Here is a 27,351-nt window from a genome sequence, read left to right as displayed (position 1 = left end):
CAGGTGCAGTTCCTGTTCTGAATCCCCTTACTAGCTTTTGTAGTTCTACAGACACCTTTTTCTCTGTTTAAAAAAAGTTTTTTCTTTCTTCTGTTGCGGTGTGAATAACCTTCACAAACAAAATGAGAAATTGACCTTATAGGGGACAGGTGAAACTGTTATATAGTAAGTGCTGTCAAATGCCTTACATAAACTACAAATTACTGAGTTTTTTTCATCTTTCAGTTCTGGTAGTAATAGGTACTACAAGTAACAATATGTTAAAATGGAAACAAGTACAGTCTTAAATGGACATAGCTTTTGAAAGACTTAGTGATCTAAATATGCATAGTGAGATAAAAAAATTAATATAATAGAGAATTTTGGGCCTGATCTCCTTGTATAGAACATACACATGCACATAGTTCTCTCAGACATCTTCCTCCTCCAACCCCACAGGCAGAGAGAACACTTAACGATGACAGCAATTTATCTCTTACATTATGATGATTCTAAAAGTAAAATAAGTCACATTCTGTAATTTGTTTTTCTAAAAGGAAGCAGTGATAGAAATATATTCTCTTTGGATTGAGGAAAGGCAGCTTCAAAATAAGATTTATTGTACTCTGGAGGGGAAAAGTTTACATGTTAAAGTTCTCATGTTCACTATGCAAAATTACCTTGTCAAAGTAGAAATTTTAGATTTTGATAGCTCAACAAAGGAGTGGAGTCACATTCTAAAGCTTTGTCTTCGTGTCTTTTAAGCCTCGCCTGAAGCATTTTCTTTGCCTATACCCCTTAATTTCTGTTTTCCCTTTAGTTGTAATTCTGTAAGGATTTTTGGACTCAATGAAAGATCTACTCATTGAAGCTGCTGTATCGGAGGGAGGGATAGCTCAGTGGTTTGAGCATTGGCCTGCTAAACCCAGGGTTGTGAGTTCAGTCCTTGAGAAATCTGGGACAAAAATCTGTCTGGAGACTGGTCCTACTTTGAGCAGGGGGTTGGACTAGATGACCTCCTGAGATCCCTTCCTTCCTACCCTGGTATTCTATGATCATGCTACTTTTCCTGTAGCTATTCTGATTGAAATGAATCAGTTCATTTTAGAGAACATTTACTCAAACTTTAAAGTGTGATGGTCTTTTTAACTTAGACAACCAGAGGTGAAAGTAAGCCGGTAAGCCCCAGTACAGCATACTAGCAAGAGCCGGTGTGCTGTACCGGGGTGGGCGCGGCATTCCCAGGCAGCAATTTAAAGGATCTGGGGCTCCTAGCAGCGGCTGGAGCCCCAGGCCCTTTAAATTGCCGCCGGAGCCCCACTCCTGGAGCTTTGGGGTAACGACATCAGGGCTCCGGGTGCTATTTAAAGGGCCGGGGCTCCCACTGCCTCTGTTGCCCTGGGCCCTTTAAATAGTGCCGGAGCCCTGCTGCCATTACCCCAGGGCTCGGGGGGGCTATTTAAAGAGCTGGGGCAGTAGAAGCAGGGGAGTCCTGGGCCCGTTAAGTAGTCCCCAGAGCCCTGGAGTAACGGCTGCGCCTTGGGGGCTATTTAAAGGGCCTGGGCTCCCGCTGCCTCTACGGCCCCAGCCCCTTAAATAGCCCCCAGAGTCCTGCTGCCAGAGCCCTGGGGTAGCAGTGGCAGCTGGGGGCTCTGGCAGCAGTTTAAAGGGCCCAGGGTGATAGCGGCGGACGAGCCTTGGGCCCTTTAAAGTGCTGCTGGAGCCCCCTGCTGCCGCTGCTATCCCAGGGCTCCGGTAGCAGGGCTGGGGCTGCCACTGCTACCCTGGCAGGGGAAGGGGAGGGTATTTACTGGTACAGGGTGGGCTGGGGCTGGCTCTGACCCCCCATCCCCATCCCTTCCACCTGAGGCCCCACCCCTTCTGGGGGCCAGAGCCGGCCCCAACCCAGCTACGTACCAGTAAGTCACTATTTCTACTTTCACCCCCGTAGAAAACCCACAGTGTAAATGACAAGGCAATGTAAGAGCCTTTTGCTGTGTTTTACCTTTGGAACACTAGGTCACACAGAGAAGCAAAGTGCGGTGGACAGGTACTCGAACACGTGGCAGGTGGAGATATTCAAGTAATGAAGACAGCGAGGAATCTGAGTCCGAAGAAAACTCTGAGGAGGAATCTGCGGGGGAAGAGGAAGAAGAGGAACCTGCACCTGCTGATGATGATGAACCATGCAAGAAGTGTGGCCTTCCCAATCACCCTGAGCTAGTATGTTCTTGATCTACAAAATAGTGTGATGGGGAAAAAAACTTCCATTAATCACCCTGATGAAAGTGATGGTTTTTAGACTAGTAATGTGTAAAACAAAGCTATTTCTGCCATGGGAGAGCTTTCTTCTGAGAGATGTGTAATGGTATTTTACGATAAACAATCCCTCCCTTGGAAAAGTGGTGGGGCAGGTTTAGTAGGTAGTAACAGTAAGGGGACATGGATAAGGCTGCAATATGTCCACTATTCATGTTAATACAAACAGACTTTTTAATGCTGTGGGTATGCCCTGATGGCTTGGGGCTAAGATGAAATCTGCTTTCAGCATGGCCCCCCTCACATCGCTTGTCCTGTCTGCTTCCAGTCTGGATCTTGCTGACTGACATGATGGTGGTCTCAGGAGGAGGAGGCAGAGTTCAGAATCCAGCTTTATCTCTTCAGCCTTCCCTAACATTTACTCTCTCTCCCTTTCTCTTACCAGTTCTGAGTCTCATGTTGGGAAAAGGGAGGGTGTATGAGACAGATTATTGTTCCTAGACCAATTCTGCGCCAAGAAACTAAAAGTTCTGCACACAATATTTTAAAATCCTGCATATGGTATTTGTCAAAATAATATAACATAATATAATCATGTCAGTTTCAATTAGTTTGGTAATTTATTTCAAAATACCTGTCAACAAGTGTGTATGTGTGTGTAACAATACAGACGACAAAAAAGATTCCATTTTTTTGACAAATAGATTCCTTACTAGTCATATCAATATGGAACTTTGAGTAGTAATTCATTTACACTACAATACAGAAACATATTTCCCGCACCCCTCAGAAGTAATTCAAAGGCTTAGGGGAGTCAAGGATAATGGAGGAGCTGGAGGAGAGGGAATTGATTGCTGGGAAGGAGCCTGGGAGTGAATCTGGAGGGTTGTTGCAGGGGAGGAGAGTGTTATGGAGTTGGGGAGCCTCTCCCATGCAGACCCTATCTGACCCCGGTCTCTCCCATTCAGTCAGGCACATCTGCCCCTCTACTCATGCAGAAGTGATGCATGGGGGGAGGGGAGGGCATGCACATTACCACCCTCTTTTGCTTCCCCTCCACCCGCTCCGATTGCTCAGCCAGATGTTGTGGCCAGGCCCCCTCCCTGTGCAGCAGCTGAGCTGGCGAGCTGTGCCAGGCAGAGAGAGGCAGAAGAAACAGCTGGAAGCTGTGGGGGAGGGGCTGCTGCTTTAACTCTGCTGGGAAAAGCAGAGGAATAGCTAGGAGCTGCAGGGAGGGGCCGCTGCTTTCTGGGAAGGGTGGGGTCTGGCTTTCCTAGAGGGGCGGCTACCTGGGGAGCGAGTGATTTGAGCTGTTCTGGGGTTGTGCCCCCTTTCCCTCCCTACTATCAGCAGGTATGGGTCATCTCTGTCCCCATGTGTCCCTGCACCCCCACTCAGCCCCACCTCCTCCCCATCCCCATGTGTCCTTGAACTCTTGTCTGGCCTTGCATCCTTACTCCCATTCAGCCCCTGCCCTAGTCTGTCTCCATCCACTGGCCCTTCTGAACCCCATTCTGAGACCACCCCAGCAGCACCGTGTGCCCCACTCTGTCTATCCCCCTATATCCCGTTCCTCCTCCCCTGGTCCCTCAGGCAGGGCACTGTGAGGAATGCAGCCTCTCTTTCACCCTGACTGCTACAGCTGGTGAGCCAGCCGCCCTCTGTTCTGGTGCCATAGCAGCATCTGGTGGCAAAAGGCATAACCGCAGAGCCTCTCCAGCAGAATGTATCTTCTGCAGAGGGGAAAAAAAAACTGCATGGGACATGAATTCTGTGCGTGTGCAGTGGCGCAGAATTCCTCCATTCTCTGGCCTCCCTTATTGGGGAACAGCTAGCTTTTGCCCTTCATTGTGTGATGTTTTTGATACCTTTGACATCACAGGCAGAGAATTGGGACCATTTACTTGAAACCAAGAGGGAAGAGTGCAAGTTTGTTTCACTCCCTAGGATGTCTTATCTTTTACAGTGTATACTCCGTTATGTTTGTACATAGCACCATGAAGATCTGACTTAGTTGGGGCCTCTAATACACAACATAAGAACGGCCATAGTAGGTCAGACCAAAGGTCCATCTAGCCCAGTATCCTGTCTTGACAGTGGCCAATGCCAGGTTCCCCAGAGTGCAGCCACAGAATGGTAATCATCAAGTGATCCATTCCCTGTCGCCTATTCCCAGCTTCTGGCAAACAGAGGCTAGGGGGACACCATCCCTGCCCATCCTGGCTAATAGCCATTGATGGACCTATGCTCCATGAATTTATCTAGTTCTTTTTTGAACTCTACTACTGTAATATAAATAAATAAATTACACACACACGGACTATTCTAAATGAACATTAATGTTGCAATGTCAAGCTACTCAGAAGTTAGGAAAAGGCAAAATTAAGGTTCCCATGCAATCTTAACTGAGCCCCTTTGTGTATATATGCATTATGGAAGAATCGTAATTACATGATCACATATTATTTTTCCACAGGCCCCTTGCCTCATTCAGTGTACAGTGGATGGTGCTCAATTAATGAACAGCTAGCATTCAATATTTTGTTTTAACCTCTGTTGTTAAATATATGCACCTTATTCAAATTCTGCTCAGAAAACAGAATTATTAATTTCCTCATGGCTTTCTATGGCACTCAGACTACATTATACACATTTCACAAATGTTCATTTATTTTCAGAACACCTCTTGTTAGGAAAGGGGCTATTATTATCACCATTTTATAGATGGGGAGCTAAGGCATAGAGTACTTAGTCAAAAGTGTCCACTAATTTTGGGTTTCCAATTTCAGACTTCAGCACCTGATTTTTCAGAGTATGTACTATTATATGGTGCTTTGTGTTTAAAGCAGTTGTCTTTGTGAGTACTCGTCACGTCTGCAAATGAAAACCCAGGATCTCAAATCAGGCATGCAGAGGATGAGAAATGTGCAGTTAGTGTCCACCTGTTAAATGTTGGGTTGAAGTGGCTTGCAGAGGATCACAAAGGAACTCTATGGCAGAGGCAGGGATAGAAACCAGTTTTTTACAGCAGACTTACATAGCTTTAACCATGAAATCATCCTTTCTCTTCCTGTAGTCCCCTTCCTCATTCACTGCATACCTTCCAAGTTCTGCAACAAATGAGGCAGGGAACTTATGAAAAGTAAATATGTAACTAAAGACTTTATCATAAATACAAGAATAGCAAATTAGTTTCCTAGGCAACCCTTATTTCTGACATTTCGTAACTTTTGAGTACTTGCCTTCACAGCCTTAATTTTCCTCTAATTTCGCCTTTTGGCATGTAATAGTCACTTTAATTGCAGACTGAAGTCAGAACACTTTTTATCCATGATCAGCTGAATAAAAAGAAACTATCAGACTTCTCACCTGGTTCACTCTGCTTTATTTTTAAAAATCAGTTTGGATATTTATGAACTAAGTGCACAATCAAGTAGTTTGAAACTACTTGCAGCCCAGTATAAAAAACAAGCACTCAGAAATCATCCAGCTTGGTGCCTTTTAATGTGTAATAAAGTCCAGGCCCATAAAGGTCCAGACCCAGAATTTAAACATTAAAAACATCTTTTATATGAAATTTTAAATAAGACAATTATGACATATTCTGAAGGTAAAACCCCATGCCGTTTGGTGATGAAACATTGAGTTTTACATTCTGGGTATGTCCTTTGGAGTAATAAGGGTTGATTACCTTTTTTCCCCTAAATAAGCCATGGGACAACAATCTGTGCCTCTTTTAGAGGTCATTACTTTTTCTTTAACTCTTATGACGTGGGGTTTACTGTGCGTGTGCATAAAAGGAAAACTCCAGGGCAATATATGATCCTCTGATGATTACTTGAATAATTCCCCAAAAACTGGGTCTTATAGATAACAAAGAATGAATTAAATAGGAAGCTGCAATATTGGGTATCTGAGAATATAGGGTAAGACTTGAAAGAAGCAGAGAACCCATTTGTGTGGATAGGAAAGGAAATGTAAGGGGTAAGATTTCAGAAAAGCCACTTCTATGTTCATCTTTGAAGTTCTTGCTCTTCCATGTGGAAGCAGCTGTCATCTAATCCCAATCTGCATCATATGTCTAGAGTGCTTGCTGAGAGATATCACATTTGCAGCTTCATCTGAGGCCATTCTGATTTGTGAAGGTAATATGACAAGTGTTTCCTAAAAACTGTTCTAGAGATCCATTTTGCATAAGTGTATGTTCATATGCAGTAAATTAACTATTTAAGGATTATAATTTATCACTGGAGTTTTCTTTTATATTTTTTCAATATTGTAAAATGCTGAATATTACAATATTTTAAATGGAATGGAATTCATAAGAAAAGTATTGCCTGAATATCCGTGAAGACTTCCTGACATCGAGTTTCTTTAGAAGTGGCATTATCTGCTCAGTGAAGTGCTGAAAACCCCATTGCTTGAGATGCTTACCACTAAATTGAACGAAGGACTAGATAGATGACTATTCTCTATAGCATTTTATCTCTAATTTCTACAGTTCTGCTTTAACAACACTTGCCACTCATCTTTAACATTTATATTTATCTGGCAAATAATAATGCTCGCTCATGCCATTAATTCACAAGGTAAGCGTTCTTTTAGTTATGTGACAGACATGCCAGCATGGCTGAGACCACTTTAGTAGCTCCTTGAATGAATTGCGTACTCCAATGGATGTGCACACAATTCACGTCAACTTTGCCATCTCCTATTTGACGGAAAAGCGGCATCTAGGGTTTACCCTGATAAATCAATATGTATTTTAACAGCTTCCTAATTCTGTGTTCTTCTGTGGTTCTAGGCAATCCAGAGAGGGTTTGTTTGTGTCAGTACACATGATAAACAGTCCAGAGTTAAGGCTTAACATCCTGGTACCATCAACTTGTTCCGTGAAAAGACATGTTTCATCTTTCCATAAAACCCTGCAAATAAGTGATTTTGGAGGTTCTGAAGTTTGTACGGATCAGAGTGTTTAGGCAGTTGTTTCAACACTGCCTAGAACAGTGGTCTCCAACCTTTTTGGCTGGCAGGCGCCAGCCAAAGGACCACTGCGGCGGTGGAGCACCCACCGAAATGCCACCGAATTTCGGCAGCGACGCCTCTCGATGATGTCGCTTGCCGTCGATAAGCGACGTCATCGAGAGGCATCGCCGCCAAAATTCGGGAGCGACGCCTCTCGATGATGTCACTTGTTGATGGCAATTGGAAAATAGCTTTAGAACCTGCCAAGAGGTGCAAACTGATGCTAATCTGTTACTTTGTTTCCACAGATTCTGTTGTGTGACTCTTGTGACAGTGGATACCACACAGCCTGCCTTCGACCCCCATTGATGATAATCCCAGATGGAGAGTGGTTCTGCCCACCTTGCCAACATGTATGCTTTCTGGTTGACTAGTTTTCATCTCTGCTAGATGTTGTGGAGAATCATTGTTTGATTAACAAACTATTTCTGGTAACCATCTTTCTCAGTTAAAAAATAACCTCTCATTTGGGATGCATTGCCTCAACCAGCCCCCTGCTCTGTTATTAAACCGAGCTGGAGATAACCTTTTCCTCACGCTTTTTTCATTCTTTTTTTCATTATTAGTAGATGGCTATTGTACTGCTTAACAGAATCGGTTCTTTCCTACCTTTGCAAAGGTTGCATCAAGGGAACAGTAGAATTGGAAATATTCATTCTCTTCATTTTTCCTGTAAGAAAGACTGAATGTGGGAAGTGTCGCAGTAGTCAAGGAAGCAGGAACATAAGAACGGCCGTACCGGGTCAGACCAAAGGTCCATCTAGCCCAGTATTTGTCTACCGACAGTGGCCAATGCCAGGTGCCCCAGAGGGAGTAAAGCTAACAGGCAATGATCAAGTGATCTCTCTCCTGCCATCCATCTCCATCCTCTGATGAACAGAGGCTAGGGACACCATTCTTTACCCTTCCTGGCTAATAGTCATTTATGGACTTAGCCACCATGAATTTATCCAGTTCCCTTTTAAACATTGTTATAGTCCCAGCCTTCACAACCTCCTCAGGTAAGGAGTTCCACAAGATGACTGTGCGCTGTGTGAAGAAGAACTTCCTTTTATTTGTGTTAAACCTGCTACCTGTTAATTTCATTTGGTGACCCCTAGTTCTTGTATTATGGGAATAAGTAAATAAGTTTTCCTTATCCACTTTCTCCACATCACTCATGATTTTATATACCTCTATCATATCCCTTCTTAGTCTCCTCTTTTCCAAGCTGAAAAGCCTAGCCTCTTGAATCTTTCCTCGTATGGGATCCTCTCCAAACCCCTAATCATCGAGAGGCATCCCCGCCAAAATGCTGCTGTGGCATTTTGGCGAGTGCTCTCCCAGGGGCCAGGAGCTCTGATTGAAACCCACTTCCTTTCCCAGACCTACTTGCTCAGAACCTGGTTGGAACATGCATGTTTGTGACATGCCAGTCTCTCTGCTCAGAGCGAGTGCTGTCACTGCCTAGCAGCAGGCAAATTTCAGTGCTTCCTCTGAGGCTAGATGCTACTAAAAGATATTTCAATGCAAACACATGGCTGGCCTTCATGTGAAATAGAAGGTGCAAAAATAGTGAGTTCTGCAGGGTAGAGGCCTGGAGTTTTAAAGGCCATAGTGTGACTAATATTTTTCCTGCGGCAGTGACTGGGGAAGAATTAGGTACATTATAGAGGCAGTCTGGTGGATCTCATACCCTATCTTTGGTTCCAAACAGCTAGATCCACTTGCATGTCACAAGGCAGGGCTGCTGCTGTGCAAGAGGAGATCCTGATCAGTGATGATGTATAGTTGTATTGTGCATCAAAATTTGCCTGTTTCTGTGGTTTTAAGTATTTTTTTTAATTTAAATAATTAACATGTTGAAATTGTAAGAATTTTTTCTTTACAAATGAAGTTAGAAGTGCTACTTGTACCTGATTATATATAAAGCACCTCCCCACCAAGGTGCTAAGGGCACTGTTGACTAATTCCTAGTAAGTACATAATAAGAAAAAAACTCACCTAAAACTGCAAAAAAGACCAACAGAAAGTATATGGTCGGAGAGGAGGAATGGATGGGAGAGAACAAATCACATCTGCAAAAGAGAAGTTTTAAATGTGATCAAAGGGGAAAGGTTCTACAGTGATTGCAATAAAAACACTTTTGGGGAGAACTTTTGCACATGTAACAAGTGTAATGGGAAAAGGCAGGTCTCCTGCTGAAGAGCAAAGCAAGTTCTTATAGGGGCCACTTACTTGTAACAAAGATCAACTCAGTTGCTGACCTAAGACATAATGTTAGAATCCCTACAAAGCAGGTGATATATCTGTCAATAATAGCCACCTGCATGATGACTTGATTATTATCTTGATATTAGATGTGGATATAAGGTCTTGTATCATACAAAACATTTTATTTTTTTATAAAAAGCACCACAGTAGTAATCAATAAATGGAAACTTAGTGCTATGTATTTTCCAATGAAATCATTAAAATGAAAGTTTACAATCTAAAAAGATAAACAATAAATGAACTGTGGGAAAGAGGACTAAAACTCACTATGTATGTATATAAATAAAATAAAATACAACTACCTCCCAGTTACCTTTCCGATAACTATACAGATTGACATAAAAAACAGGGAATCATTTAGAAGTATGTTTATTCTAAACACTCCTCTTTAATACGCACACTGGGCAGACTGTTTTCTACAACAGATACCTCTTACCAGAAGGGTTTATCTCTCTAGCAAAACGTATTGAAATTAGTGCTAAAGTCTACCTTAAATTTAGAAGACTGAACCTTCGCTACGTGCCATGTTCCTGCCTGGTGGTATTCCAACAGAAGTAATATTGTGTTGCTACACCACTGAAGTGTCTGGCAAAGATTAAATTAACATAATAATCAGGCTATATTCAGGAAAATGCAAAGAAAACTATAAATTTAGTTTTAAGTATTCCACATGTAGACACTTATCCCTATTCCAGCCATCACTAAGGCAAATGTGAAAACAGTGCATTAAGTGTCTGAATAAACTGATTAATGAAAGTATTTGCTTACGCAAGAAACTGATACTGTGTATTATCCCCTCAGAAATTACTCTGTGAAAAGTTAGAAGAACAATTGCAAGATCTGGATGTTGTCTTGAAAAAGAAGGAGCGGGCAGAGCGAAGGTACTGAAACCTACTTGGTTGTGTTCACCAACAGCTCACAGTGAGTTGCTAGGCAAAGAGGTGGAAGTAATTGATCAAGCGTTAAGTGGACCTGGATAAGTGTGTTACTGAGACCTTGAGCTGATACATTTGTTTTTGATTAATCCCATGAACTTCCTATTAATCAGGAAGTTTACTGCTGGCAGCAAATCTGGATATGCTTACAGGAGGGTAAAACAGAAGTCCAGTAGTTGAAGATGAGGGGATGGTATTTACTAAGGTTCAGTCATGGCGTCTGAACATAATTTGGTCCTGCTTACGCTTGCAGTTAAATAATTTTCAGCACTGGGTTCATCTGCACCCTTTGCTAAGACAATCAGCAATGTGTAAATTTCCTAGTGTAGGCAAGTTCTGAATCACCTGACTTGGATACAGAAGTTTCTAATGTAATGTGCCCTACAGACAGACTCCTGTTGCCTTTTTCACCAAGATTAGTCTGAAACTTCATCTACGCTACAGGATCACACTATTGCATGTTACAGCGGTTTCAGTTTGTAACTTGAGATGGAGCTCTGTGTCCATCCTAGCCATCGTCCTGCTTAGTGTAAATCAACACTGTGTGTCCACAAACAGTCTTCCAGCTGTTGCAGTAACAGTGCGTTGTGCATAGCAGTCCCACAGTTCCCAGCACAGATATCTGAAACAGGTTTGTGAGTAGCAATCCACAGTTGGGAGAGGTGCAGTATTTCTTAAAACGTTAATTGTGTGCCTTTAAAAATCAACTTTAACACATCCATAGTAAAGAAATGTTAATTCTCTTTTTATTTACGATATTTTATGTGTTTCAAGTCAGAGCCATGGCTTTCTGTTTTGTCTGTTTTTTGTAAAATGAGTTTTGTATTAAAGTTATATTAATGCAACATTAACAGTTGAAAACTTTAAAAGGTGGGAAATACAGGAAAGGTAAGGTTCCTCCTAGCAGTGTTAACTCTTCTACATAGCTTATGTATAGTATTTTTGCATTCCTAAATGTTCAAGTATCACACACTATATTAATGCTATCAGACTTGTCATCTTCATCTCCACTCAGTCTATCTTGCTTTTTAAATTTGCAGCCTAAGTATTGCATTATTGTTGGTTTTGTAATTTTTACAGAATAGCATGCTGTTCAAATGTTACATCTGTTTTATATGGTGAAAATTACTGTAAGAACAAACGTTCAACAGTCTGATCCTCCAGCCAAAATAGTCTAGTTTCCTCTTCTGCATTTGATTTTTTGCTGCTTTTTGAAGCCTATGATCTCTATTGGTAGGAGAGACAGGGCAGTAAACTTGATGGCACAATTTTCTAATCTGGCAGGAGTCTAGTGCTGCTTTATTGTGGTGTGTTCCAGGGTAATCATGGTGAAGAGGGTAGAAATCATGACACAGTGGTGTTGGAAAAAGTCCAGGGTCCTGGTTTTTATCACAGTACAAGTACCGTTCTTAGCTAAAATGGGAAAATAAAGGTTATTTGGGGCACAAGAGCATACAGGTGTTAAGACAGTATTTATTGTACCAGAGCTCAACTGTATAAACCTATGTTAGCTCTTCATGTTTTTTAGTCTTTTCCTTTGGTGGAAAAAGAACCCCCTGATGTAATTAAACTCTCACTAAGAGTACAATGGTCTGATCCTTTGTGTCACTGCAGTGACATTGCTAAGTCTCCTAGTTTTGATTATTTCCCATGCAGCCCAGGATTTAACTTGGCGACATTCAAGGTTCTCATTGAAATTGGTTTAGCTATTCAGCAACACGTCCATACACATCCCCAAATGGCAGATTATGGCTAACTTATTTTTAATGAAAACCATGGTGGCAATAACAGTTGTGACAAAAATGTAGACTTAAGTCAAAATATTTTTCCTTCTACTGCAGGCTTACTGAATTTCAGGTTTTTCATTTATACACCTACTAACATTTATAACCATGTCGTGCCACCAGATGGAAGCAGAGGACACTGAAGATTTTGCTGATACTGTTTTGCATTTAAATCAGGGGTTCTCAAACCTTGTCTCAGAGGGTGCACCATATCTTTTGATAGTGTCTCCTGGGACAACTTTCCAGTTCCTGGTCACCTCTTAACCCATGCCCAGTCTCATGGATTGCCTCCTCTCATTCATAATATCATATCATCCCTGTGGCAGCTGCTGCAGTTAGTTACACAGAAAAATAATAAAAACAACAATGAGTTCTTCTGGCACCTTAGAGACTAACAAATTTATTTGGGCATAAGCTTTTGTGAGATATAACCCATTTCATCAGATGCATGGAGTGGAAGATACAGTAAGTAGGTATAAATGTACAGCACATGAAAAGATGGGAGTTGCCTGCCAAGTGGCAGGGGGCCAGTGCTAACGAGGCCAATTCAATTAGGGTGGATGTGGCCCATCCCAAGAGTTGACAAGAAACAGTGAATATCAACAGAGGGAACATCATTTTTTGCAGTGACCCAGACACTCCCAGTCTTTATTCAGGCTTAATTTGATGGTGTCAAGGTTGCAAATTAATTCCAATTCTTCAGTTTCTCGAAGACATCTTCATCATCTGAATCCATGGCAAGGAGGCCCTTGAGAATTCCACCTGGATTTCAACAATTTCCACCCCACCATCAATCTCAGCCTGGACCAGTCCACACAAGAGATCCACTTCCTGAACACTAAAGTATAAATAAGCGATGGGCACATAAACACCACCCTATACCGGAAACCTACTGACGACTATACTTACCTACATGCCTCCAGCTTTCATCCAGACCACATCACATAGTCCATTGTCTACAGCCAAGCTCTACAAGACAATCACATTTGCTCCAATCCCTCAGACAGAGGCAAACACCTACAAGATCTCTATCAAGCATTCTTACAACTACAATACCCACCTGGGGAAGTGAAGAGAGAGACTGACAGAGCCAGAAAGGTACCCAGAAGTCGTCACCTATAGGAGAGGCCCAACAAAGAAAGTAACAGAATGCCACTAGTCATCACCAAAAAATAATTTTCCCTCTGCTGATATTCATCCCTTCTTGTCAACTGTTGGGAATGGGCCACATCCACCCTAATTGAATTGGCCTCGTTATCACTGATCCCATCTTGGCGGCTCCCATCTTTTCATGTGCTGTATATTTATACCTGCTTGCTGTATTTTCCGCTCCATGCATCTGATGAAGTGGGTTATGTCCCAAGAAAGCTTAGGCTGAAATACATTTTTTAGTCTCTAAGGTGCCACAAGGACTCCTCATTGTTTTTACTGATACAGACTAACACGGCTACCCCTCTGAAAAATAATAGTATGAGATAATGTGTATGTAGATTCTTTTAATGCAGTTTAACAGTTAGAGATAAAGAAAGCCAGTGCATCTCCATGGCAGGCAGTTTGAGAACTGCTAGTTTAAATGTTGAGCCTTCATTTGTTCCTCGTTGGTAAGGAAGGTACATGCTATTTCATCTGCCTGTCTAATATAAGACTTTTGCTACAACATTGCAGTACTCCATCCTTAATGCTGTTTTTTATCCCCTAATTTCCTATACAGTCTGTTGGGTTCCTGACTGTCAGAATTAGGATCAGTACTTGAGACCCTCTCTGGTAAAATCTGGTTGAATTTTACTCTTCACTCCCTTGTTGTACTTGATTTTTTTGCTTCATAGGAAATAAGTGGAAGAGGCAATGAATCCTAGTACAGAAGAAAAATTGATGATTATTAAAGCTTTTACATCTGTGTTCTCCCCTTTAGCAGCTTCTTCTCTTGCATCAAGAGATTATTTTTCATGAATTTCCCTTAGTTTAAGTCTGCTAGACAAATGATGAAACAATTTTCTCTCCATCCACCCAGGTCTCATAGCACTCAGAGGAAGAGAGAGTTTCTTTTTGATTTATAAGGTTAGGGAACTGGCACTGGGATAGAAAAATAAGTACTTTCAAATAAAGCCAAAAATGTCAGTGCAGGTGTTATCCTACAGTAATATAAAATTGTGACAGCATGTGGCGGCGTTACTACAGCTATAGGAGAACTATCCAGAATCCACTTTACTGTTTTGTCAACTTCCTTTTAAAAACAGTATTTGCTGCTTTTACTTAAGAAAAAGATTGGACATATTCTTTTTCTGCAATCGGTTCATTAGAAGGATATTAAGAAAAGGAAGTCTTGTTCAGATGTCCAGTCATAAGAATATTTGAAAATCTCGATCTGCTGCCGGACAAATGCAAACATTGGGAAACATGTTTTCATAGATAGATGCTTGTTACTGTGTACATATATGTATGTGCGCCAAACTAACACATGCAAATATAAAGTTGATATGCATATCAGGTATTTGTGCATGTGTGTGAACAGTTAGATACATAGACAATGCATGCAAATGTGATTTGCACGTGCAGTTGCTTACTGCTAATTTTGATTGACAGTACAGCCGTCCAGGATCTGTTTCAGCTCATAAAAACACACAAGTCTAGCACTTTGGCCTTAATTCTTGCTTTCTATTTTAACAGTACAGTAGGACCTCAAGAGTTATGAACACCTTGGGAGTGGAGGTTTTTTGTAACTCTGAAATGTTCCGAACTCTGAACAAAACGTTATGGTGGTTCTTTCAAAAGTTTACAACTGAACATTAACTTAATACAGCTTTGAACCTTTACTATGCAGAAGAAAAATGCTTCTTTTAACCATCTTAATTTAAATGAAACGAGCACAGAAACAATTTCCAGACCTTGTCAAAACTTTTTTTTTTAAACCTTCCTTTTATTTTGTTAGTAGCTTATCTTTAACACAATACTTTACTGTGTTTGCATTTTTTTTTTTTCCTTTTGGTCTCTGCTGCTGCCTGATTGCCCACTTCCAGTTTCAGATATGGCGTGTGGTTGATCAGTCAGTTCGTAACTCTGGTGTTCATAACTCTGAGGTTCTATTGTAGCAATGCTTCATGGAATACAGTAGTGGGGAGATGAAGAAGAGCTATTAGATTACATCTGATCCATTCCCTGCCAGCATATAATTGCTCTCTACAGTATATTTCTTAGCACATTATATTGTGCGGTCTAGATTTAAATTCCTCAAGAGATGTGGCTTCCCTTGGGAGACTCTAACGGCTCTGTTTTTTTAGATATTCAACCGTTTCTTTATTTTCTAAATTTTCCTTAATTTTGATCTGTTACTACTAGTTACCCTCCCTCATACCACAGTAACCCATTCCTCTCCTTCCTCTGTGTCTGTTTCCTTCAGACATTTGCAGTTGTCTGAACAGTTTGTAAAGTCACCGGTTTCACATGTAAAGGAAATTGTGATCCTTCAAGACTTAGGAAATAATACACCTGTACCCCAATATAACGCAATCCTCGGGAGCCCAAAAATTTCACCGCCTTATAGATGAGACCGCATTATATTGGGTATGGTCCGGTATGGCGTACCAGCAAGAGCCAGTACACCGTGCTGGACTGGACCAGCTTTCCCACCGGTGATTTAAAGGGTCTGGTGCTCCAGCTGCTGCGGGGAGCCCCGGACCCTTTAAATCACCACCAGAGCTCCAGCAGCTGGGCTCATTCGGCAATTTAAAGGTCCTAGGGCTCCCCACAGTGGGTGGAGCCTCTGATCCTTTAAATTTCCGCCCAAGCCCGGCAGCCAGGCTCAGGTGGGGATTTAAAGGGCCCGTGGCTCCACACAAATTCAGATGTAAAGCAGCGGGGCTCGGGCGGCGCTTTAAAGGGCCCAGGGCAACCCAGTGCTTTACCACGTTATATTCGAATTTGTATTATATCGGATTGTGTTTATATTAGGGTAGAGGTGTACCCACTAACTTTATCCAAGGTCTGGAAACTTGTATTTTTGCAGTGAAACAACTCATAGGGCTGCTTCTGTGGGACTGCATGAATAATTTTGAATGATACTGATTAGATCATTGTTTTAAATCTGTACCATCTTACAAACAGGCTCCTTGTGAACTATTTTTAATTTTCTTTCTCGCCCAAGGAAAGAGCGATTGGTGTATGTGGGTATCAGTATTGAGAACATCATCCCACCACAAGTAAGTTGACTCAGCTGTGTTCTATTGTTCTTTCATTTCGTCAATGTGTTTACTGCGATAAGTGACTGACTTCAGTCTGCTGAAAAAAAAAGATACTAACATAAGATTTGCATCATTTTTAAAAGGAAACTCTCCACATTGTTTAGTAATTTCTTTTGGTAAAATTTTGAACCTATTGTGTTTGTTAAACACATGCTTAAAATTATTTGCTGGATGAGGGCCTAAATGCAGTTTACTGCTCTATATTGTAATTTGCTGTTTTGTGTATTGATAATGAAACTAATTTAAATCCTTTTAGTATATCTAGCTTGGTGAAAAAAATCATTTCTGGACTGCTCCAAAGAGTGGCTTCGCTAAGATATTGGCTACTTTGCATCATTACTCAACAGTCCCTATGTGGTCACAGGGAACAGGACACCCAAGTGTTAGGAGTGGCAAATGCTCTCTTAAGGCAAAACGTTAATTAACAGGTAGATGAGAATTAATTCAGTGTCTCACATTTTAGCTGGTGAGAGTGTAAGAATTAGGCAAGGATATTAATTGCTGTTGCTTTGTTTTGGGATTGAGAAAACCTGTTCAAATTTTAAAAGCTTAAAGCTTTATGAATAGTGCTAAGTAAAATACTTCACAGGCAATTAAGACATTATTTACCTTTTTTCAATTCTGAATATCACTTTCCTGATAATTGATTGGGGATGCATAACTGACTTCCCCAAAGAAATTTTGTTCTCTTTTTAAAACTACACTGTTAAATAAATGGTGCCAGTGTAATTTGACATATTGGGACTTCCTGAAATAAACCAGTTGCTGTCCGGAGTTCACTTTCTCTGCAGAAAGCCTGCAGTAACAGTGTTCTGATTTTGGTTTTTATATTCACAAAAGGCAGAACATTCAAAATTATGGTGCCCATAGCATCCATAACTTCTCTCCTTACTATAGGAAGGATCTTCTGATACTGGATATTGTATTAACCGTTTGTCTTAATACAAGTGTACATTGAGAGTTACAATTGCCGAAGGAACCATCATTCTTTGCATTGCTTTGCTTTTATGTCTGCAAGATTTCAGCGAGAATGTTGTAGCAAAAATTTATTGACCTTCCCTTTTTTTTTTTCAGAATGGGAGGAAAATGTTTTGCTCCTTCAGAGCTTGTGCTTTTTCCCTCATAAACTCATTTCAAAGTGATGTTTTTCTTATGCCTTCCTAACAGATGATTTCATCCAGGCCCAGTAAATGAGCTTTTACATTTAAACTTGTTCAAACAATAAATGTCAGGTAGACTTTTCCACTCTCACTCATTGTGCTAAACCAAATTTTCTCCCTCCACACTTGGATAACTGAGAAATGGCTCAATGGGATTTTACCAAACTTTAAAAAATAAAATACCACAAGCCTCTTTCTCCCCAAAAAACAAACCAGCACCACACCTCTTGATAAGAACAAAACATTCAGCTCAAAGGTTAATTTTTATTGAAAACTAAGGCTCTGGAAATAATGGCATAGAATTAAAGCCCTGTCTAGAGTGGGACTGAAACTGTACCATAAAAAGGTATGCAAAGAGTGGGAACATAATATGGATCTTTTTCTCCAGAACTGTCAGCTATCTGTAGATTGCCACATACTTTTAGGGGCGAAAGAAAAATGCAGAGCTGTTATTTACCAGGCTGCACGTGGCAATAGACTGTATAGGTAAGGGATGCAAGGAGGGTCTGAGTCACGATGCAAACTGCAGGCACGCACACAACTAAAATTAATTAATTAAAAGTTTTATTGGGGATAGTTACAAGGGGTAGGGGAGCAGCGTATGATTAGCTAATAGGGTTAATGGAACTTAAAACATACAATGGCTAAAGTATTTACTATTAAACAATATTTATAAACAAAGATGCAGTAAACACTATTTATAAACACGGATGCAGCATTTAGTAATAACCAATACTTACGAATACAAACCAACTCATAACGACCGGCAAACGTAGAAACTCTGCTTAAAACACGTGAGCTGAGAGAGGCTTCGAGGTGATCAGGCTCGGTTACGGGTGTATACAAGGTACACAGGATTCGTTTTTCTTTCTCCTCTTCTGCCTGGACATGGCAGACCAGCCTAAAATACCCACTATAACATCACAGAAGTGTCATAGGGGATGGGGCCCAAAAACTGTGTGTGTTCGTTTCTGATTGGTACAAGCAAAGTTTACACCAAGTAGGGGAGCAGGTGCCTGAAAGTCTGGCTTCGCTCCCAAAAGGTGAGGAAATGCATATAGTTCAGAATGCCTTTAACACTGACTGACAAAGGAAGAGGCCAGGGCAATACCGGTATGGGCAAGTCTTTTAGGATGCAGACAGGAACTTATCTTAACATGCCCCCGTGCCCTGGCCGAAATTGTTTGGCCGAAAACCTAAACTTCCGAGTCCGACTCCTCATTCCCACCTACGAGAGGATGCGCTTCGGGGGTGGAAACGATGTAGGCCGAGGCAACAAACTTGTGAATGCAGGCTTTAATGAAGGCACATCCGAGACAGAGAAGAGCGAGCCCAACCAGAAGGGACACAAACAGGGATTGGAAATAGGATTTGTAGGACGCAAGGCCAAACCAATCGAGCCATGACCAAAACTGGAAGGACTCTCGTGACTCTTTGACAGTAGAGCTCAACGTTTGCAGGTCTTTAACAATTGAGGACAAATTAGGAGAAATAGAAGGCAAAGAAACACAACGTGTATCAGCAAACTCGGGATATACTTCAGCAAATTTAGTACAAAATGAGGGAGATTGTAACAAATATTGAATCATTAATCTATTTTGAATACTATACTGAACAAGGGAATTTAACTGCTGATTAACTAAGGAGAGGCCTTTGGCCGTAGTATTAGCAAGCATTTCAATAGCAAGGGATTGAAACAGCACTTGATCACGTAACATCATATAACCGACAGGGTTAAAACTAACAACAGAGGAGGCGAGGGAGGAAGCTGCTGTTTGCAAACGAGTCCAAAACGAGCGGGTACTACAACGGTGTCGGTGGCTAGATGGCAAGGTATAAATACCTCCCCCCTGTAGATACAGGGTGCCAATGGTGCATATACCCCGGGGGTTGGGAGGAAGCACAGCAAATGCGACATTACCGCAAATCCAAAAATGACCGGGTCTTAAGGAAGAAATTGTGGTATGGCTCCACCTATTATTGTCCATGGAGAAAAAGCTGGATGCACGATTGATACATGCAGCCTCAGCATGATGCATATGCTGGGCATGGAACAGATACGTATGTGTTATGGAGGTATAAAAGGTTCCAAAAAGAATGTTTTAATTATGATGATAAGAACAATTAAGGGGAGGGGAGTAGGTGTAAGTAAGAGTGGGTTTAGTTAGGGAGGTATTAGCATAAGAGAAACTCCACATAGAACAATTAGAATAAGTACCCATCCAAGTAGGGGCTGGGGTTAAACTATTACCAACAAAAACCCAACAATGAGATGCTGGAGCTCTAATACTATCAATTAAAGGAAAGCTATGATCACTTCGACCTGAAGCATTATGAACTGGAAACACATAAGAATTAAATTGTGAAGAACAATTATTCCAAACACTAGAAGCAGCCCATTGCACATAGGGGGAAGAACAATTTACATTAGATAAATTAAATGAAGAAAAATTATAAACTATTGGTACAAATTGAAAGGGTAATGGATATTTAGGTGAGAACTGAGTAGAGCAAACAAGACAATCTTCTGGATTCAGCGCTGACAGGGACTGGTTTCCGCTGACCTCCTGCACTCAGTAGGCGGCGAACCATGTTTGTAGTCCACCTTCTCCTAAGGGTTCCGTAGGCAAAGATGTTGTGAGGAAGGGCAGTATAACCTGTAAAACAGAATAATAGGAGGCCTGCTCAGGGGCATTAGTTTGTTTATTAAGAACTACATTTGCTGAGCCAGTTATGATGAACTAGTTTGTTACCGGGGGTACTTGTAGCCACTAAGTAGGTGTTAGGGTACTTGCCGGCCTGGAGAATGGTGGTTTTTATAGGTTTTCGATGGCCAGAGGCTTGGGGTTCTGTAAGCCAAACCAGTTGGCCGGTGTTAATTAAGGAGACCTAATAGCTGCTGAAGCTCTCGTTTATTTTGTGGAGGGGCTTCTGTCCAAGGGTCTAATACACTGGCTGGGGCTTGGGTGAGTGGTGGGAGTGAATTGGAGTCCCAAGAATGAGAATTACTGGCTGGCCTGCAGGTGGCTCTTTGTTTTGTTAATTTGCCACCCATCTGCTTCTAATGCATCAATTATCATTTGGGTGGTACTTTGAACTGCTTGTGGATTGGGCCCACAAATGACAATGTCATCTACATAGGTTAGCACATACACATCCTGTAGGGGTTTTACCTTTTGTAAATGTGATATTGAGATGGGACGATGCAAGTGCAGGAGAATTACAGAACCCCTGTGGGATAACTTTCCATTTATATTGGACGCCCTTAAAAGCAAAGTTTAAGATTCCTTGTATGTCCTGGAGTGGGATTTGGTAAAACATATCTTTTAAATCAAGAGTACATGCCCACTGATTACTTGCATCGCTTAGTTGCCGCTGTATTTCAGGAATGGTGGCAGAGCAGGAAAATGCGATAGGCTTTAAACGGCTGTTAGCTTGTCTGTAATCAATGACAAGGCGATATTTAGAGGGATCGCTGGGCTTGGGAATACCCCAATCCGCGGACAGAAAGGTGGATGCAGTGACCCTTTCTATTTTTTTCTTCTATTAGCTGAGAGCAAAGCTTCAATAAGGGGAAGCCCTTCGGATTTTGTGGGAATAGGGGAAAATTTCCATGGCTGGGAGTTAACTACTTCGGGGGTATAGGGGGAATGATCGCCTACGGTTATAGGGAGGGCTTGCAGAATTTGATCATGCAGTTTAAATTTTTTAATATCTGAGACACCTAGCAGGTTTTTTGATCCCAACAAGGCTTTTATTTTTCTTAGGTATTTTCCATGGGCAATTTTAACCCAAACCACAGGTTTTTCTTGTACTGCATTGAGACCTTGAACAAACATAAAGGAGCCAGTAGGACAGTGGGGAACGTTGGGCTCAATAACTCTAATTTGAGCTCCAGTGTCTAATAAAAAGGAAGTGGGGGTGTCACCGTTAACTAACAGGGTGGCGTTTGGGCGTTCATCGGTGGGATCTTTAATTTGGGCCGGGCAGCATCCGGCCCCTATTCGTTTTTTGTCCTAACATAGTGCTCCCTGTTAAGATAAGTTCCTATCTGCATCCTAAAAGACTTGCCCATACCGGTATTGCCTTGGCCTCTTCCTTTGTCAGTCAGTGTTAAAGGCATTCTGAACTATATGCATTTCCTCACCTTTTGGGGGCAAAGCCAGACTTTCAGACACCTGCTCCCCTACTTGGTGTAAACTTTGCTTGTACCAATCAGAAACGAACACACACAGTTTTTGGGCCCCGTCCCCTGTGACACTTCTGTGATGTCATAGTGGGTATTTTAGGCTGGTCTGCCATGTGCAGACAGAAGAGGAGAAAGAAAAACTAATCCTGTGTACCTTGTACACACCCGTAACCGAGCCTGATCACCCTGAAGCCTCTCTCAGCTCACGTGTTTTAAGCAGAGTTTCTACGTTTGCCGGTCGTTCTGAATTGGTTTGTATTTGTAAGTATTGGTTATTACTAAATGCTGCATCCGTGTTTATAAATATTGTTTACTGCATCTCTGTTTATAAATATTGTTTAATAGTAAATACTTTAGCCATTGTATGTTTTAAGTTCCATTAACCCTATTAGCTAATCATACGCTGCTCCCCTACCCCTTGTAACTATCCCCAATAAAACTTTTAATTAATTAATTTTAGTTGTGTGCGTGCCTGCAGTTTGCATCGTGACTCAGACCCTCCTTGCATCCCTTACCTATACAGTCTATTGCCACGTGCAGCCTGGTAAATAACAGCTCTGCATTTTTCTTTCGCCTCTAAAAGTATGTGGCAATCTACATGGTAGCAGAGCCCTGTCTAGAGTGGGACTGAAACTGTACCATAAAAAGGTATGCAAAGAGTGGGAACATAATATGGATCTTTTTCTCCAGAACTGTCAGCAGTCTAGAGGAGGTGATCAATATGGTACACACAGAAAAAATCCTGTTTACAATGGCTGCAAATACTTCTTGGCAACAATCTTGTTCAGCTGTAGCATGGACAAGACCTGAAAGTGTCACCTCAGCTAGAAACATAATGTCACTACTGTTACTGTAATCTACATCCTCAATCCAGATACTTACAGAATTATGTTGCCAGTAAATCTTGCCAATCAGCCACTTGGGAACTTGGAAATGTTTTGCATACACCACTTATCTGTTTGACATGAAAATAGACAATTCCAGCTCAGTCCTCGTGAATCTTGAGAGGGGAGACAAAGCTATCTGATGTCTGCTCCAGCATATTTAACACTTGTTGTCATACTTCAACAGGAGCCAGAAATACCAGAAAGTCAGGAAGAAAAGAAGAAAGATTCCAAAAAGTCAAAATCAAAACGGCTTGAGAGGAGGTCTACTAGAACACGGAAATGCATAAGTTACAGGTAGGCACCTTGTTCTCCAACTGGAGAATATTAATATTATATTGCCATTTCCTCTGTCCATCCATTCACTTGCTAGAGAGGATACTTTTATGGTTCACCAACTGATCAAATTATAGTGTCTTCAGTCTTACTTTTGAATACTGCACATGATTACCAAGCATGGAGCAAAGGTGCCACTTTAGATGACTGACCTGTAAGAGCAGATACAGTGGTTAGCCCAGTGATATGGGAAATAGAGCCATCTTAGAAATGACTTTATTCTTATTGCACTGTATGCAAGATACTAATGCAGGCCGATGCATCAGTTCTCCCCTCTAATGGAAGACTGACTAATATAAATATCTGAGAGCTTTGTGTTCCTATTCCTCTTTTTCTATTGCCCCTTTCCTCTGTAAACATCTGAAGGAATGTACAAATGAAACCCTTATCACAAGATACAGTGAGAAAAATGAACTTTACCTTTGCAGAATAGCTGGAAACAGAATAGTGATGTCACCAGTGTTTCCAGACAGTTATTGCTAACAGGTTCATAAGATTTCCACTCCCTGCCCCCCTCCCCAGTGTGTTCTAGAACTGTGCTGTAAATTACTTACAGATGTAGTCTGTAGTACAGCATAGCTAGCACTGCTTTTAAGTGATCAATGTCCACGTTGGTCCACAAGGAAACTGTTTAAAACCCTGCTGGCAACAACAGTGTTTAAGCCAATAACTAATTTGGCACTGCTCTCAGGGAGTGATAGGGAATTAGTATAACATGATGAATTTGCCAGCATGATATTCACTGAGCACTCAGGAATTTTCTCTTAATTAACTGTAGATATTTTTCGGTACCTCCTACTCCTGGGGGAATTCTGCACACGTGCAAAATTTGTCTCTCTCAGATTTCTTTGCTTCCCCTTCAGAAGAATGATTTTCTGATGGGAAAGCAAAGGGAAGCCGCAAGAGCAATCATGTGGCCCTCCCCAGCAGTATGTTTCAGGTAACCAGGGTACCCAGCAGAGAGCTAAATCGCATTGTGGCAGCGGGTGGGACTGGGGAAGACCTGGTTCTTACCCTATGCCGGGCTCAGCTGCTAGTCCTGGCAGGGCAGGGGAGGACGAGGCTTTCTCTTCCCCTGCATGGCATCCGGGGCCATGTCAGACCCACCCCAGATTTCTCTGCCAGCTGTAGGAAGCTCTGCAAACTCCTGCACACTTCCTGCTCCTCAACTGCAGGGGGAGGGATCTCTGTACAGGGAGCTGCTCCCCCATCCACCCGAGCATCCAGACACTCTCATGCTCCAGACTCTCCTGACAAGCCTCACCCCCTCCCCATACCCAGAATACTCCCACAAGTCCAAGTCTCAGTCTCTCTGCACCTGGGCCACCTCAGCAAACCATCCGCACCCAGATCCCTACCCCTGCCAAGCCCCAACCAGCTGCACCTGGATCCCCACCCAAGTCCCCCAGCATCTGGACCTCCCCTCTGAGCCCCGCTTCTGAGCTCTACCCCCCCCACACACACCAGGACACTTTCCCCTCCCTCTCCCCCCCCCGCTGAGCCCTAATCAGCTTCACTTGGACCCCCCTGCAGAGTCCCATTACCATTGCTCTCGGAACCCTCCAACAAGCCCCTGTGCCACCAGATCCACTACTTAGCTGCCTGCACCCAGATTGCCCCACACAGAACCCTCTAAACCTACACCTGGATCCCCCCACATTAAGCCCCTCCACACTTGGATCCTGCCTTGCTGAGTCTGCCTGCCCACACCTGGTACGGAGGGGCAGGGCCCTGGGGTGTTTCTGGGGCAGGCCTGGTCCTGTGTTAGAAGTGGGTGCAGCCTCACCGCTGAGTCTGTGTCCTGGGGCAGAGCTGCACTGTGATCTCCCACCTTTGTGCAGCCAGTGGCTTGTTCTCCCCAATACCATCCTGGAGCCTCCACATTTATTTGGCAAATAAAATTTGCAGAATTTTGTAGAATTCTGAAATATTGTGTGCAGAAATTTTAATTTTTTGGCGGAGAACGCCCTCAGGAGTAACCTTCCTTTGTTAACAGCAGATGCCACACTGAGGAAAATGTCACTGGTGGTATACAGAATTCAATATCGTTTGTTAGAGAAATGATGCTAAGGGCAGGTTTTTATAGATTTGTCACGTTCCTGACAGTTGAGGCAATCACTGACCCAGAGGAAAATGTTTTTGCCTGTAGGGTATTTTGACAGTACTGCAATGAGTTTATAAAATCCTGCGGGACTAGTGATTTTTAAATGGAAATAATTTGTTTCATACAGTTTTACATTTTGAAACTCAGTCTTACTATCTAAAATGACAGACAAGTATCTCGTGCACAGTACATCATAGATGTCTTTGAGTTTGTGAATGTATTTGTGTGTGTGTGTATTGTCTGTACCCGACTTCAAATTTACACGTATACAATGGAAGTCTAGTTTGTGTTAATGAGAACTGTGTAGGCCCTCCTTCAGTGAGGGGAAATAAACCCTAAAGTCTCATTTTGCTCACAAATGAATCTATAAAATGTATGTTAGTTCTGTTCGGATACCTGCTTTCTTTATGTCTTTGGAGTCATCGGCATCACTTACTGATGAACAGGTTAATACAAAATCAACACTACTGAACTAATAAAACTGCAGAAGAGCAAGCTGCCATCTGTTATGTTTCATGTATGAAAAGACAATTGTCAGCTAGCACTTGATTCCAAAATAGTTGTTAGTAGTGACATGTGGAATGGAAAGAATAGCTTAATTATTCCAAAGACAAAATAAAGCGAAAATGTTTTTGTCAGAAGAAAATAAACTTGTTTGGAAGTATCTTAGAATAAACCTCACAAAGATGTCATTTCAGAGTTGCTCATTTTACCATAAATAGACTTTAAAGGTGACATGCAAATGTGAGGATTTCCTTCTTTATGATGTACAAAGAAGGCCAGAAATCTTTTGTTATGAAGAAAGTCTGGTGGTTTTCACGCATAGAAATATCAGAAATATTAGGAATAGTTTTCCCTGTTGTGCATGTAAGGTACAGAATGAGGATCTCTCTCACATTCCGTTAAGGGTTGAACCTTTATTAAAAGAGGTTTTCTTCAGCTGTTAAACATTTAAATTAAAAAAGATATGTGGGGGGAAAAAAGTAGAGTTTTATCTATCTGAATAAAATTTACTTCTCCAGACAATTAATCCAATTTCATTTCCTTGTATCTGATGTCATAGGCCTATTAGCCTTTTTCTCATCCATAGTATCTTCCAGGGAAACCAAGGTAGACAAGACCTGAATTTCCAACAAGAAATAAAACATAATATCTTTTTAAACAAAACCTTCCTGTCTTTTTTTGTACATCAAACCAAAGAGGGAACAGATACTGTTTTCTTCTATTTGCAGGTTGCCTTTAAATTGCTTTCTGTATGTACAAAATCACATTTACAATTATAAAGTCTCCTATAACAAAAATACAAAATATGAAAAAAGAATACTTTTGCTTTTGTCCTTCCAGGTTGCTTTACAGCATATTTCAACCTATAAATAATAGCGACTATAATATAATTAAATTTAACACCCTTGTCTGGGTGGGAAAGTACCAAAGAGGTCCACCACAGTAGCATTTAACTTCAGAAATAGGAGCTACGCAAAATGAGGAAGCTAGGTAAACAGGAATTAAAAGGTATAGTCACAAAAGTGAAATGCCTGCAAGTTGTATGGAAAACTAGGCAGGCCAAAAAAGAATTTGAAGACTGAAAAAGTAACAACTTTTTTTAAAAGTACATCAGAAGCAGAAAGCCTGCCAAACAATCAGTGGGCCACTGGGCAATTGAGGTGCTAAAGGCACACTCAAGGATGATAAGATTGTCATGGAGAAGCTAAATGAATTCTTTGTACCAGTCTTCACGGCAGAGGATGTGAGGGAGATTCCCACAGCTGAGTCATTCCTTTTAGGTGACAGATCTGAGCAACTGTCCCATATGGAGGTATAGAGGAGGTTGTGGAACAAATTGATAAATTAAATAGTAAATAACTCACGAGGACCAGATAGTAGTCACTCGAGTTCTAAAGGAACTCATTTATGGAATTATAGAACCACTAAGTGTGGTATGTAACCTATCACTTACATCATTTTCTGTACCAGATGACTGGAGGATAGCTAATGTGACACCAATTTTTTAAAAAGGCTGCAGAGGTGATCCTGGCAATTACAGGCTGGTAAGTCTAACTTCAGTACCAGGCAAATTGGTTGAAACTATAGTAAAGAACAAAATTATCAGACACATAGATGGACACGATTTGTTGGGGAAGAGTCAACATGGTTTTTGTAAAGTGAAATCATGCTTCACCAATCTGTTAGAATTCTTGAGGGGGT

The 27,351-nt window shown here is 41.6% G+C and overlaps 1 protein-coding gene across 6 annotated transcripts in view; it reads left to right on the top strand.

Moving 5' to 3' along the window:
- The window catches only part of RSF1 (remodeling and spacing factor 1), a 136,715-nt gene that overhangs the window by 60,541 nt on the left and 48,823 nt on the right, over positions 1-27,351 (top strand). For all 6 annotated transcript variants that reach the window (XM_030558078.1, XM_030558050.1, XM_030558040.1 and 3 more), the window contains 5 exons: positions 1,999-2,202; positions 7,512-7,616; positions 10,318-10,397; positions 16,377-16,431; positions 22,894-23,003. In XM_030558078.1, the coding sequence (XP_030413938.1) occupies positions 1,999-2,202; positions 7,512-7,616; positions 10,318-10,397; positions 16,377-16,431; positions 22,894-23,003 (554 nt within the window). The remainder of the gene's footprint in view (positions 1-1,998; positions 2,203-7,511; positions 7,617-10,317; positions 10,398-16,376; positions 16,432-22,893; positions 23,004-27,351) is intronic.

Source organism: Gopherus evgoodei, chromosome 1 (assembly GCF_007399415.2).
Source record: "Gopherus evgoodei ecotype Sinaloan lineage chromosome 1, rGopEvg1_v1.p, whole genome shotgun sequence".
Lineage (NCBI taxonomy): Eukaryota > Metazoa > Chordata > Testudines > Testudinidae > Gopherus > Gopherus evgoodei.
The sequence above is the reverse complement of the archived record's forward strand: the minus strand, read 5'-3'. Positions and strand labels throughout refer to the sequence as shown.